The sequence below is a fragment of the Ptychodera flava genome, chromosome 12 (assembly GCF_041260155.1).
Source record: "Ptychodera flava strain L36383 chromosome 12, AS_Pfla_20210202, whole genome shotgun sequence".
NCBI lineage: Eukaryota > Metazoa > Hemichordata > Enteropneusta > Ptychoderidae > Ptychodera > Ptychodera flava.
Window position 1 is genome coordinate 11,516,110 of NC_091939.1, and position 15,826 is coordinate 11,531,935.

At 38.2% G+C, this 15,826-nt stretch overlaps 1 protein-coding gene across 4 annotated transcripts in view; it reads left to right on the forward strand.

Annotated features, from left to right (window-relative positions):
• LOC139144999 (paxillin-like) overlaps window positions 1-14,807 on the forward strand; it is a 38,675-nt gene extending 23,868 nt beyond the window's left edge. For 2 of the 4 annotated variants that reach the window (XM_070715882.1, XM_070715883.1), the window contains exons 2-9: window positions 457-758; window positions 2,766-3,074; window positions 5,424-5,574; window positions 6,480-6,669; window positions 7,141-7,422; window positions 8,092-8,265; window positions 9,525-9,755; window positions 11,326-14,807. In XM_070715882.1, the coding sequence (XP_070571983.1) occupies window positions 2,984-3,074; window positions 5,424-5,574; window positions 6,480-6,669; window positions 7,141-7,422; window positions 8,092-8,265; window positions 9,525-9,755; window positions 11,326-11,592 (1,386 nt within the window). In that variant the 5' untranslated portion in view covers window positions 457-758; window positions 2,766-2,983 and the 3' untranslated portion in view covers window positions 11,593-14,807. The remainder of the gene's footprint in view (window positions 1-456; window positions 759-2,765; window positions 3,075-5,423; window positions 5,575-6,479; window positions 6,670-7,140; window positions 7,423-8,091; window positions 8,266-9,524; window positions 9,756-11,325) is intronic. The other 2 variants (XM_070715884.1, XM_070715885.1) reach the window with 1 other exon arrangement.
• Window positions 14,808-15,826: the final 1,019 nt, after the last annotated feature.

The window sequence follows — 15,826 nt, forward strand, 5'->3', positions numbered from 1 at the left end:
ATATAGATCAGTTCTGACATTTGTTATCAATCTCTCAATGGTTGTGTGGCAGTTGTCGGCGGGGTGAAAATTTGTGGTATGCAATCACTTTATTTGTCTCTTCAAAATTGTAAAGGCACACAATCATGGTGTTGAATCGTTTGTAGATTTATTACCAGGATGTTGTCAGAGTTTTGACATGTTTAATTTCTGATTTTTGCAAGTTGCTGTTTTGTTTATTTAGGAGCCTTTTCCAGTGAGTAATGGTGATCTATATTGTTTCAACATTACTTGTAGAGAAAAGGAAAAGAACAGTGTATTTTGTATTTGTGTCCCAGATTTTTGTAATAAACTGTACACACACCACTGCACACAGACACAAACAGACTCACTGACACAGACACAGACATATGATATAGGTACAGGCCTATGTGATCGGTTCTAAATTGATTTGTTGTGCCTCTTTTTGATTTGCAGACGCACTCCTCGCTGATCTACAGTCAGCAACCTCACACTTACAACAACCCAAGCAAGGACCAGTGCCGCCAGCGCAACATCCGCCACCGCCCGGGCTAGCAGCAACCGTAGTAGCCTCACCGGAACCGTATCAGGCGCAGTCGCCGTATTCCGCACCTCACTACCACTCACCGTACCAGCAACAGGTGAAACCATCAACTGTAACAACTCATTACCATACACACAACGAGGTGTCACCCCCTTCACCCACCTCTCCATCTTCACATCAACTTGTTCATAACGGTGATTTCATCTCAGCTCAGGTAAGGCATCAGCCAATAACAAATAGCACCTAACATTCATGTATGTACATCTAGATAATATTAAAAACAATCTTTGTTTGTTTATTAGATTGTCATTTTTTCCCATCAGACTTCGTGTAAAATGTCTCTCTACAGCTTAAAACAAACCTTTTAAAGATCTGAAAAAAGGTTTGTCATTTTCATTCTTCGTTGTAATTGAATTCAGCATCAGCATCCATTCAGCATCCGTGTCGTTTTTTGTGCTCAGGTCCATCCACAATGGGCTGTTCCAATGCTGGCTGATAAATTGCTTGAAGTCATTCAGTAGTCATATCAATCACATCACATGGAATTCAGTTTTTAACGGGGAGAAAAACCAAAATAGTTGTGTTTGTGAAATATTCCAGATAATACTTCAGCGTGATCTCGCATAGGCTGCCAATTGCATTATTGGTAATTTGCCTGAGACAACTGTTTCATTGCGTAAATTATAGTACCATCCTCAAAAGCAATATTGGGAGTCACATAAAACTCAGATTTCTTCGCCAACAACTTGATAACTCTATTAGTAACAAACTCTCCTCTTGTCATCATGTTCATGTAGAACCAAATTTCTCCCTTTTAGAATACTGTCATATAAACGTCAATCCTTTCAGAGGTTTCTAACCCAAGTTGTTTGGTCGTTTAGTCACTTATGATAGTTGAATGACCGCCACCATAGCCTGCAACACCTCCACAATGGTGACATAGTTGAAATGGTTCACTTCCCACAAAGTTTTGTCCACAGCAGACAGTCTTACACAAACTGCCATCGATACACTTCATAGCCAAATTAGCAATGACCCCTTGACAAGAAGCCCGTCACCTTTCTCAGTCCAAGCATTGTGATGCCTGGCATGTATTCCCCCACATTGTATCAGTGAAGCACGGAGTCATTGAGTTTGTCCAGTCCCCAAACCACCGCATGTGCAGTTTCTAAAGGATGGAATTCTATAGGCAACAATGCAGGCTATTTTCATAGAGAGCGTCCAAACATGAAAATGAGTGGTATGCAACAGTTATGGTCCCACCCACCATTTAACTGCAGAGATTGTTGGACCAAAATGATGGACAATAAAAATCAGCATGCGGGGTATGGCCAAAGTATTCAGCAATGATGTACAGACTGTTAATAGTGTATGGTACAGTCATTTACAATGTATTCCATCAATTGATCTACCATTACCAAAACAGTGCAGTGTTTGAAATACATGGACAGTGCTACAATGCTAAATCTACTCACACTTTAGCCTCCAAATGCCTATATAGCCTAATATGCCAGTACACCACATGTACTCCACTACCTGCTCACCCCTATTTCCAAATGAGCTGGTCCAACCATAGAAAGCAACAAGATGATACTGAATGAAAATATATTAATTTCGGTGTACAGTATGATTTCAGTGTTAATATATCATGATTTTGGTTTCCTAATTTTGTTTAGCTACAAGCAACTGTAGTTTGAATACTGCACTGATGACGTAAACAGAGAGAAAAGTCAGGGTTTATTTGAAATCAGAATGGTTCGCAAGGATAAACATAAGGCAGCAAGATTGAATGGTACCTTTCATGTGTGGGTAGAAAACAAGATTAGTGTATGAAATGTTCTTTTTTTCCTTTCTGTGTACTAACTCAAGTATAGAATTTGGAAAATATTTACACTTTTGTACAATTTAGGTAGCACAGTAAACAAAAATGTCTTTCTCAGCGAGTGTTAAATAAAAATTTGAACATGAGAAATGCCATTGCTGCAGACCTGGGCTGATGCACTGACATTGTGTATGTGAGTTTCCTAGTTTAACCCCGATCATCACTGTGATGTGGGAAAACCCTATTGTTTCAGATAAATAGCTGGATCCAAGATAGGAATAAGGGGGTGCAAGGGTCCATAAATAACACTGTATCCATGCACAGTACACAGAGATACATTTAACATCAAAAAGGGAGTATGTTTCACAAAATTTTACATAATGATTTCTTTTCTTCCAGGCATATAATAAACCAGCTGTACCTCCTCAACCAAGTTATCATCAACACCCTGTCTATCAGGATCACCATCATCAGCCATCTACGAACCAACTCAGCAATATTCCCCGGCACCGCAGCCACATATACACCCCAACCATCAGCCAGCTTCTCTGCATTCCCACTTCTCCCCAGCGAGCCCCCACGCCCCTCCCAAACCGAGCTACCAGGCCGCGCCCAGCATGTCGAGCACGCTGAACAGTAACCTGTCGGAGTTGGATAGCCTGCTGGAGGATTTGCAGGCCGCCCAGTATGCAGCCCAGATACCCCCAGGTGAGTTCAAACAAGGGTCTTTGATCAGCTCAACTTGTCTACAAAATGGCTGGTTGTTTTGAGGCTGTTCACCCAAAAACAAGTAGTGTTTTGGGTTTGCAGAGATTCAGAATGACCTACCAGATCATAGACTGCAAGCCAGGAGAATTGAGCCACAACAAACCACTGTGACTGTACAGATGACAAAATGTTGTCATTTTAGTGGCTGATGCAGCTTCTTTGCTGTAGCATTCTCAAATGTATCTTTCCTCGTCGTTTGGTATATTGAGTAAACCAATGTAACCTTTGAACTCTAAACCCCATTTTACCCCCTTTGTGACCCTATGACATCATACATGGGATTTATCACACTAACAAGGTTCCATTGTTCTACCAAAGTCTTCATATGGAATGCAAATCTTGGAACTCACAGTTTTAAATAAACTCTTAAACTTTATCCAATACTTTTTTGGTCTACCACTTACTTGTCCTGGCTCACTTTGAAGCTCAAGGAGTAAATAAAATTTTCATTGGTTTATTTTGATGAAATTCAAAAATTTAATTTTTCCCCATAGAGTTAATACCGAATATGGTGTCCATTTTGATTTTGCATCAGTAAATATTGGGTAATTTGTTTCTCTAGTACCCAAGTTTGCATGGTGTCCCTGATTTTCATTCTTGATTTTGAAAGAAAATTGTTTAAAGTTTCCTTTCGTAAGGTTTCAACAGCTATTTGAGTCTTTCAATTTCGAGGCGCATACTGTCTTAAGTTTTCTGAAACATTCATTCATCAATGGTAGGAGTTCCTACATTGTCTGTGATGACAAGAAGGTGTCTCAGTAGCTCAGTAAGGTAAGCCTGTAACAAGATGTGCTGAGTTGAGTTCATCAATAGGGTTTGGTCGACTTCTCCAGTAAGGACCAAAACAAACTACCTCGGCTGTAACAATGGCAAACTGGTGTCCCTGTAGTGTACCCAAATTAATCACTGCTCAGGGCTTCATGTTTTAGGAAAAGTAATTGAAAGTACATCCAGGCCAGTGTAAATTATGTTGATGCCATTGTGTAGATCATGATACTCAGGCCCTATACACTGTAGGTCTGCGTGTGAGCTCCTGGACCCAATTTGGGAATTTCATAAAATTTCTGTGCAAAAGGTCAACGGCACCATTATATAGGCAATGAAGAATTTTCTTGTTTGCCTTGTTTTTGTCATATTAGTTTGTACCTATTCACCCCAATTCCCTGAAACAGGTTCACGATCACCATTGATAACAGTGGCTCTGGGCCAAACCATGCTGGTGAAAGGGTTGGAATTGCCCACTGCTGCTCTGGATTATGACTGATTCAAATCCTTGGTAATAGTTATCAGGGGCAAAGAAGTGTCCAGTTGCAAAAACATCTAGTTCAGTATGTTGTTCATCATCTGTCAACGTTTTTATGTACAGTGGAGACTCAAAGATATATGGCTGTAGAGAGTAATAAGGTCTTGGCCTCTCCAGGGTCTTACTTGGAAACAGTAGATGGTTTCAACTTATGAACCTCATGGAAGGATAAGTTGTACGTATATACCCAGTGACTGTTCTCAATCAGTCAGTATATTTATCTTGCTCTTAGAATAACATTGTCATACTTTTGGTATTGACCACAGTATAGCCTTCTATTAAAGTGTTATTTTGCAAATTTTTTTTTGAAACCGGGTCAGATATTTCTCTTCATAGCATATATGAGTGAGATTTTATGAGGAAAACCAGTTGTGAGAGTTTGTTGCCCTGAATTGAAAAGACAGTATGTGCATTACACTGAGACATGTCTTTGAATTTGAAGATTATACTTGCCTTGACTTTTCTACTGATGGTCTTTATTCAGTGTTTGGTTCTTAATGTATGAAAAATACCAGAAGGCTCAAGAGAAAGATATGTCACAATCATAGAGCCATTGTAATCAGAGGTTGTATTGATAATGAAGCCAGTGAGGTTCATCCGTCCAATACTATTTAACTTAGGTAAAAAACTTCCTGCGTAGACAGACAGCTGTCCCCGAAAGAAACATCTTTAGTCTTCCCATGATGCTTTGTACCATACATTATAATATCAGCAATGAATTAGGAATGAGAAAGTGTATTGGACAAAGTACTGATCGATCAATAGTGTTAGTTTGATTGGAAAAACCAGACGGCCTTCATTAGGATTGCAAGTCATTTCAGCGAACACTGTCAAAACCCTCCAGGCACTTTCTTCACAATTTGCGAGACGGCAACCCTTGCCAGCTGTTGTTTTCCCAGCGATCATGAATATCTGTCTCAGAGCCAAGATTGGACGCGTACACGTTTAATGTTGCTGACTCAAAACACTCTCTCTGTTATTTGCAGCTGGTGAACCAAGTCCTCATACACACACAATCACCACAACTCAAACCACCGTCACCAAGAAAGCTCCACCTGCGGTGGCGCCCAAACCAAAGAAACCCGAGGGCAACGGACCAGCACCTGGAGTCGTTGACGTCATAGACAGCACCCCAGGGTAAGCAGTACTTCTACATTAAAAGATGAATAACAATTGTTCACCTCACTTGCCGTCTTGTATATTCCTCAGCAAATATTTATATATGAAAAGGCATTCAGAGAATTCCACGTTTTATGATGAGAAAACTATTCCAATGTTCTTTCTACCCAGGAGATGAGATAAATACATAACTGATGCATTTACCTGACTATTCTTCAACAGATGTTGGCTATCATTTCATGGTTTATGCCGTCATGTCAACAGTTGTCTTCCACAAGTGTGTCAGATACACAACCCCCAACAGCCGGAATTTTATGCTATTTAATAATTTATGATTCAAAACCTTAAATAAAATAATGCAATAAACGCTTCAGTTGGCGGAAACTAGTTTCTGAAAACGTCATTAAGACAGGTAGTTCTGTTTGATTACCAGTTAGGAGCTCTCCTCTTGAACAGGAAAGGGAAGACTTCATTCTGTCAATAGTTACTCTTGATGCATATCATCAAGTATCAAATCAATTGAAAAGGAAACAGTCACTCAGATCACTGGCTTGTCATCCGTCACTTAGTTTTGCTTTATGATATTTTATAGTCACCAAAAATTTATTGTGAACATAGTGCAGACAACTGACATTTGGTCTGAAATTCTTTTGCGTGAAAGAACAACTGCAAAGTCTGTGTACATCTGTTCCACGTTCCACATCTGTGATTGCTTCCTCCTGTTAGGATAATTGACACGATGTTTTGACCTCATTACCTACAAATTGCAAATCAACATGGGCATGCTCCGGAAGACCCGCATTTATGCTGTTGTTTTCTGTTCAGCGTGAAACAATCTTCAGACTTTGAATAATTCCTAGGGAGAACGTTCATCGAAATAAAATACTGATGGAATTTTTTTCCTCCTGCGTTTGGATTTACAGCCAGCCTTATGGTGGGACTGTTGTCACGGTTACACAGACCCATCACCACCCTGTGCAGCACCAGGAACCCCAGCCCCAGCATGTGTCGCCGGTACACCACCGTCAAGTACAGCAGCAGGCTGCACCTAGATCTGCTTCCACGGCAACAAAAGAACTGGATGATTTGATGGCTTCTCTGTCTGATTTCAAGGTATCAAGCGATCATTTCTAGTGTTTGTATTATAGTTTAGTGCTTCAAATACCTTTTATTAAAAGACGAATTATTTCCATCAGCAATATTATAACAGCAGTATTTGCATATCTTTCAAACATTGTATATTCTAAATTCAAAACATGATCAGCAGACCTTAATCACAATTGCTAGAATGAATCTGAATATAGCTGTGAGCATGTTTAAATGACCAAAGTCAGATTCAGATGTTGATTTGATTCATTTTGTTGTACATGCTACTCTCTTTGCTGACAGAGTCCAACGTTTTTAATTCTTCAACTTTGGAAACTGTTCACACTATTATTGTTTCCAGGATGAGATTCAAATTCACAATGTGAATCCAGCTGCTTTTATGTATTAGAATTAGAATGCAAGTATGGGTGATGTATTTGGGATTCAGAAATATTGAATCCTTAACACTCCATGATGTTATCTATCATAACTTTTCAGATGAGTTCGTCCACACAAGGTGCTCCACAACAGGCCAGACCAACAGACGCATCCTATGCACAGCCACAGCAACAGCCACAGCCACAGCCACAGCAACAAGTTCAGAGGTCACCAGCCCCAGCAACGGTCACCACGGTAACAACCACCCATGTTGCTGATCAACCCAAAGGAAGCCAGCTAGACTCCATGTTGGGTCATCTTCAGTCAGACATGAATCGTCATGGTGTACAAACGGTACCAAAGGGCCACTGTGCTGCGTGTAACAAACCCATTGTTGGACAGGTAACACACAAAATATATTTCATTGCCTAAAAGAGGTGATCGAAATCTGTCAAAATAATTCAAATATTAATCAAACAGAATATTCAAGTGTTCGGTCCCTGTCCTTTAGGGTTTATCTGTGCAAGAATGTCAGCCCTATCCTTCATTGACCATGTGATTTTTTGGAGGAAAATGAAACCAAACATCTCTGTTTGTCAAACATGAAGGTCGTAAGAATGAAAATGAACTTCAGATCGCCATGCCACTCATAGAACACGTAGAAAGGAAGCTTTTGAAGGTTTCAATCATAGACTTCTGTCATTTGTTACATCAACAATGGACAGCAAAGTGACTTTTGACCTACAGAAATGTCTGCTTCTGCCTTTTTTGAATCCGTTCAAATGGGTTTTTAAGTCACATCATTTCAGCAACTCGAGGGAATGTAAAATAGGCTGTTAATAACCTGCTCACCCCAGTTCCATATAAACAGGCCCACAATTGCCATTGACAACAATGGATTTGGGCCAAACCTTGGTGGTGAAAGGGTGAACTATTTAAATCCATACTGTGTTTTAATGCTGTCGTTCTCAGTGGATAGGTCAACAAATATTTATGTCTGCATCGGGTTGATGACCTCGTCAACATATTTTGCCTGTTGTAGTGATACAGTTTTGTTGTTTCCTTGCACAGCTTGTGACAGCTCTCGGCAAGACCTGGCATCCAGAGCATTTCACCTGCTCCAACTGTCAAGTTGAATTGGGAACACAGAACTTCTTTGAAAGAGACGGGCAACCGTTCTGTGACAAGGACTATCACCATCTCTTCTCTCCACGATGTGCCTACTGCCATGGACCCATCCTTGAGGTAAGCATACATATGTCTAACCTGTTCACCCCCAGTTCCCTGTGAACAGGTCCATAATTACCATTGATAACAATGGATTTGGGCTAAACCATGGTGGCAAAAGGGTTAAATCATCCTCAGTATTTTTAAGGGCCAGTAGCTGTAACTTTTTTTGATTTTTTTTCACTCTTTTCTTTTGTATGTTGTTCTGCTCCCTAAAGCATGTTAACCCTTTGAGCGCCAAAGTCAATTTTAGTCACCTTCATAAAATGTACCCAAGTCAATTTTTTCAGATTTTTGCCAAAATTTTGATAAAAACTGTAGCCAATGAAATGTGGTGTTGATTGGGTCCAACATTATAAAAAAACACAAAGAAAAGTTAATAAAATTGGTAAAATGTTGCACTAAAATTTCGGTGGGAAAAATTACAGCACTAACTAACTATTCAGCTTGTCAACACAACATTTATATGTGTAAAGTGTATAGTGACGTTTGAATTGTAGTCTTGACAAGAATTCACTTGTCAACAATAACAATGGAGTCCAAACATGTAGAGGCTGAGTTGAAAAGCTGAATACTGTGTCTCAATATGCTGTAGGGAGTAGAATAAGAAACCGTAGTTGACATATGAAACAAAAAAAGAGAAAAATCACCAAAAGTTTAAAACTGTACTGGCAGTAACTTTTGATGAATTTGCCAGTACTTGTGAAATGTTTGCAAAATATGACTTTTTGTTCCACTCCCAAAATCATAATCAAAATAAGAGGTGTTCAACTTGTCTGTACAGGCCTGTATGTTTGAAATGACATATCCAGTGTTATTGTTGACTACTGAATTTTGGTTCAAACTGGAATTCATTTGTGAACAGTAACACTGCATATTTATAACTCAGTGCACTGTGTTGCCAAGGACAGCTATTGACCCTCATACTCACTTTTTGCAAACAACCCTGTTCAGTGATGGGTAAAGAAATCTTATTTATAATCTCTACCGTTTCGTTACGACAAGACCATCAGCAAATGATGTTGACAGTTTCAATAACATTGAGTCTTTTTCTTGTCATGTAATTAATTTCATTCAGGTCAATTTTCACTTATATCTGATATCGGAGATAAACTTTCCATCATCTTGAACTATGTACTGTGAACAACTTCATTCAACCTTTTGCTGTACAAAAATATTCATGCACATGAAGTATATGCCTCAAAATGGATTATACTATCTGGTTATGGTCAAGTTATATCTTTAATACATTATTAAAACACTTTTCCCGCCCACAGAAATGTGTGACTGCTCTTGACAAGACCTGGCATCCTGAGCACTTCTTCTGCGCTCAATGCGGACGCCACTTTGGAGATGAAGGCTTCCATGAGAAGGACGGCAAGGCGTTTTGCCGCGACGACTACTTTGATATGTTTGCCCCCAAGTGCGCCGGCTGCAACCGAGCCATCATGGAGAACTACATCTCGGCCCTGAATGTACAGTGGCATCCTGCGTGCTTTGTCTGTACGGTGAGTAAAGTATCGTATTGTCATCACCAGAATTTAGGGTTTCAGGGAAGAGACGGCGAGCAGAAGAAAAAGACTCCCAAATGTTTCATTTCTGTACTGTAAAGAAATGTCATGTGCATTTGTGGATGAAAACTATCAAAATGTAAAACCTGTACCATTTCTCAAAACTTCTTAACACATTTGTCTTTTCAGTCCACTTCATACATGGTAATTAGGATGGATATTGAGATAATACTGTTTTCCAAAAATGCACAGCACAAGATCAATAATCTTTATTGAATGTATAAAAATCCACTGAAATATCTCCAAATTCAATCACAAAACCAAATTGCGCCATTTAATTCTACACTACAAAGCCAGCTTCCAGTTACTCTGAGGATGAACAACAGCCGCCACTGATGTAATGATATAGGTTTTACTGGTGTCATGATACTGGCTATTAAAAAGAATAAATGCAATTAAGATCTCCCTTTTATACCATTGGAATGTTTGAACAAAGCAGACAATGTGACTGAAAGGCCACAAAATGTCAATTGATCCCAGTGGGACGTCAGATACACACGCTGTGACCTGTCAATAATATCACTGCGTGACTGTATCTCCAATGCTGGCAGGAGAATTCAAAAGCGTTCACTACCAGCTGCTATTTCGACTTTCAAACCACATGCCCGCCACTTTTCCAGTATCTTTCACTTAATGGATTTCTTACAAGGACAGACTCAAAATATCAAGTAGATTTGTTTTTTAGATGGCAAAGTATCTGAGTGACTAAGATCATTCAAACACATGTTGTATAGTGTTTAGATCCTGAACTGAAAGAACCTGGGTATTATCAAATTAGGACAAATGCGTGTCTCCACTTCTACAAAACAAAAAATATATAAAACTGAATGTCCAGGTTCTAAGCTGACTTGTCATAAGGACCCCTAGTGGTTGAATTTCTCTAAAATCATTTTGAAAATATATCAATGTAGCGGTATGGGGGTACCCTTTTAGCTGTTCACCAGGTTTAAACAAAGTGGGCAAAACAAGCTGTAGTACATTGCTATTTTGAGAATTTTAATCATTAGAGCTACATTTTTTCATCAAATTCCCTTCAAAGCACTATTAGTCACAACTTTTGTAGTGTTTTTTGCAGTATTTTTGTTCTGTTTATAAATCACAGTTTCTTATCCTGCTCCCAAAACCATGAGAAAAAGCCTAGTGTTTGACTTGCCCATACAGCATGTGTATGTGTACAATGTCCAGTGTCTCTGTTGACAAATAAACTCTTGTCTGGACTGGAATTAATTTGTCAACAAAGATAATGTTAATATTTTGTGCTTCAATGTACCATAGGGAGAAGACAAAGAAAATGTATTTGTTTTATAGAACAAAAATTATGAAAAGATATGAAAACACAAGTATATTGATCCTTGCAACTGACCTACACCCCTTCCCAGCTTGGTAAAAGCACAGATTTTTTCAATGGGTGAGACAATCTGATCTAGATAAGGGAGTATCAGAGAGTTTATGCAGATAAGTAATGTTATATATTCTGAATGTGAAATTTCTCTTGATATTTTAACAGGAATGCCGTACACCCTTCAACGGAGGTAGCTTCTTTGATCACGATGGACGTCCATACTGCGAAATCCACTACCACGCTATCCGCGGATCCTTATGTTCCGGCTGTAACAAGCCCATCACCGGCCGTTGCATCACAGCCATGCACAAGAAATTCCATCCGGAGCACTTCGTGTGCGCTTTCTGTCTGAAACAACTCAACAAAGGCACGTTTAAAGAACAAAACGACAAGCCGTACTGTCATCCGTGCTTCGTAAAACTGTTTGGATAAAGAAGAGAAACTAAGTGATGGCTATACAATGTAAATTTTATTGACAGTTGAACTTGTTACTTTACGCAATTTGGTGCTGTCATGCACTGTTCACTTTGACTATCATATTCAGTTGAATAACATTTCATTACTAACACAAAAAATTCATCAAAACTTTGGTTGTCGTTAACAATATATATAATGATAACAAATTATAGTAAGATTTAAGTATGATAAGGTCATTTAATTCAATGGCTGTTCATTTTTGTTCAGAACTAACACAAAACAGCAAGAATTTTTGTGCATCTGAAGAACGCTGGGTCTTGTTGGGAAATCTGCACATCATAGGATGCCTTTTTATTTGAATAAAAAATCAGAAACAGACTCGCTAGGATAACTCTTAAATTTAAAATGGCCTAGCGTGATCCCAGTGTGCTTCAGCATGCTCACTTTTTTTGAGGTTCCTGAAATGTGTAATTTTGGTTTTCAATGCCAAAGGTCAGAGGAATGAGCAGTTTTCATATTTTGCAGTCTAAAGCTATGGCTCTGAGTAATAGGAATTAACTATGTATTGAATCTTTGGTGACAAGTTACAGGGCTCCATATTGAACTGGACATTTTTTAAGTAGTCAATTTTTTTTCTCTCAAGCACTTTTCACTCTGAGATGAGTTTGACCCAGTGACATTGTGTGAACTTTGACATTGACAGATAGTTCAACAGGCTGTGTTGTTGCCGTGGTTTCAGAGCTATTGCAGTAGATGTTTGCCTGTTTGCACTCATTTTGCCGACTGTTGAAATTTTCATATGACAAACATTTGCAAAATTTCAGTGTGTTGTCATCTTGTATCTTGTGGTATCGTGTCACGTGTATGAGATTTGCGTCACAGCGCCATCTAGAGACAGAACTGCCCTTTGCAGTTGTCAAGCAGGAGATGTACATTTGGAGGGTAATATCCCCAAGTTGGTGAGACCCATCTGACTGCCAAGTTTATCAACATCAGTTTTATGTTTTCACCAAACACATGTGACCAGGGTATGAGACAATGTCATCTGCCAGTTGAAAGATAAAACTCTTGACTGAATAGAAAAGGTTCAAAATGGAACTCAAATGGAAAAATTGAATTTTTTACAATGAAAGTAATTTTTATCTGTAAGAATTAAAACAGGGGCAGCTTTTTGCATTTTATCTGTGTATGTGTCCATGTCATGCGCCTGCCTTGTCTTTTGTTGTATAGATAGTTAGGTAACACTTACAAAGCTATCTCATCAGTTATGTAACCCTCAAAATATTTTTTAACTTGTTTTTACTGAGAATTTGTAGATTTGAATTCTGTGCATGGATGAATGAGTTTTTCTTAGTTCACCATGTTGAAGCAAAAAGCTTCCTCACGAGGGAAGTGACCACAGAGTCCAGAAATTCAGACAGGGTTTGAAGACATTGTGTAATTATTTTCACTGAATTTCAGATGAATTTCATGATGCCTGCATGTTTTGTGAGACACTTCTGCTGTTTAGTTACATTAGTGTCTGTACATTAATAAATATTTTGTGAAATCTCAGCAAAATGCGAACAATTAAAATTTACTAATCAAATGTGTGGATCTTGTGTAGGTGAGGATAGAATACCATGTCTGAATTTTGCAAAAACAGGAGAAAAATTATCGAGTTCTTCCAATTTATGATGACATATTAGTCCATGTGGCATTGGGAACAATAGCCTTGACCTTTGGACCATGGGTTTTGTAGCTGCCTTCAAAGCAATTACTTTTTTATATATATAAATATAAAACGAAAGAGTGAAACATTTGTTATTAAAAAATTTCTTTTTCTCTGAAACTTGCACTTTGTATCTTAGTATTGTCATCTTTTTGTAAAGTTATAACATTTTATTCCCTGTGAAGTTGTAGTGTTTGCAAAGCATATATCAAGAAATGTCACCGTGCCTGTTATTCTGTAATTGTTTCGTGGATGTAAATTACTGAGGAGCTTCCAGATTGCTCAACTTTCATGCTAACTTGACCCGTAATCTTTTAACCTCTGACAGTTTGACCTTTTACCTCTGGACAAGAATTTGTTACTAATAGAGGCTTTCCAGAGTAGTATTTTACCTATTTCTGTAAAAAATATGACTAATCAAAGAATTAAAAATGAATGACAAGTATGGAATCATTCCTGAGTTAGCTCTAGCAGTATGGCTTTTGTCATCAATTTTCCAGGATTTTTTTGTACAAAAGAATTGCCGGACATCAGCATTTTGAGTTACTTGAGTTTTTAAAAATCATGTAGTTAAGCAAAATACTCTGTGCAGAGTTTAGGACTTTAATTTACTCAAATGACAGAGTGATTTGAGCTTTGAAAAGGCATTTCAGATCCAGGACTTGCCAAATATGAATGGTATGATGCTTTCAGTGAGTAGATATTTGACTTTGTTGAGAATTTCAGTATTTTACAAGTGTTGATATTTGAAGAAGTAGCGGTGTTTTTTTGGAAGTGATGTTCCCTAGGAATATCCAGCTTTAAAGGATGCAGTATTACGTTTTATACTTCTCTCACTTGTCAACATGGGGCAGTGATCTTGCAACCTGACATAGAGGGCGCTATTCACGAGAGCTACTCTCCATGGTGTAGGCTAGACAACATTCGACCCTGAGTGCATTCCGTTTTCTGTTAAAAAAAGTGGTCTTTATAGTAAATCCTTCCATGAAAGAAAGTCTGAGTGAATTTTGAAAGCTGAACATCAAAACAAAAGGAACAACTGCAAATGCTTCATGGGTAAACTTTTGCCTGAAAGACTGCATAAGAATGACTCTTTCATAAATATGAATTTTTGACCTGCGTGTTTTTGAAAGGTAGGAAACAATTTACATGCAACACTTTTTGCTAGCTGATTTCTGTCGGCTACACAAAACTGACACCAAATCCTGAGAGAAGCTTTTAGAAAACACAGTGTCCTTTCATCGATAACAAGTGGCAATTTACATTACATAATCACTGTAACAAATATATCTCCATCATTATTTTTAGGGAATCTGGCGTTTTTGTGGGAAATATCGTTACATCTTATGTACTTTTTATTTTCATGCACTGTTCTTGCTGAATTTCACTGAAGAGTTGGTCTAGTCTACCAAATAGTATGAGTTTTATAGGTATGATTCAGTATGATTTACATCTAATTTGAACTAAAATACTGGAAATTATTTGAGAAAAAGAAATAAATATTAACAGTGCAAGTGTAGTTATTCTTGGTGATTTTTTTTCATTCCCCTTCAGAAATTACAAATTGCCTACTTTTGCCGTCATTCTGCAACTTTCGGAAAAAAGGGAATGTTCATGAGGATTGATGGGAAGCATGTATGGATTGTGGGAAAAACATGGAATGCATGTATAGAAATCTGACAAATTATTTTAAAAAATGCAGAATACAAAAAAGCTGTTTGTCAGTATTCTACCCTGCCATGATCTGATGTTCAATTTCAATCCTGGTACTGTACCCGTGCGGAGTATGCAAATATTCTGAACACAGCTTATTGGTTCTTTTGGAATCTCATGTTTGACCATAGACCCTCGTTTTTCTCAAGGGGGTCTATGGTTTGACCTTAATTTTTTTTCACTCTGTCGACCAGCACCAAAACAAAAGCCAAATGTCGAGTCTCCTTAAGTCAAGTGCAGAGTCTATCCGCCTTGGTTCTGCAAACCTACAAACATTTTAATAAGATCATGCAATTTGAAGTTTGAGCTGAACTGATAAATTTGCATAAAGAACACCAGCTGTGATGCCATAGTGGCCAAATTAGGTCATGTACGCCAAAGGAAATAAGTCACACTTAGTGACTTGGTTTATGCAGCCCTAGGCTTTTTAACCAATCACGTCCTACATTTTATTCACAACCAATCTCAAAATGGCTACTGTCCCAAATGTAACCATGGTATCACAGTTGTTCTTGTATGAACAACTTTACAAATCTAACTTAATTAACCCTTTGAGCGCCAAGGTCAATTTTTGTCACCGTAACAAAATATACCCCAGTAAATTTTTTTTCAGATTTTTGCTATAATTTTGCTAAAACATGGTAGCCAATGAAATATGGTGTCCATTTGGTCCAAAAATACCAAATAAATTACAAAGAGAATTATAAAATTTGAAAAATGTTGTTCTATAATTTTGGTAGGAAAAATTACAGCACTCAAAGGGTTACATGTAAAGTACTTGATGGGAGCTGGTATTCAAGGTTTGCAGATGAATTTGCAGACAGG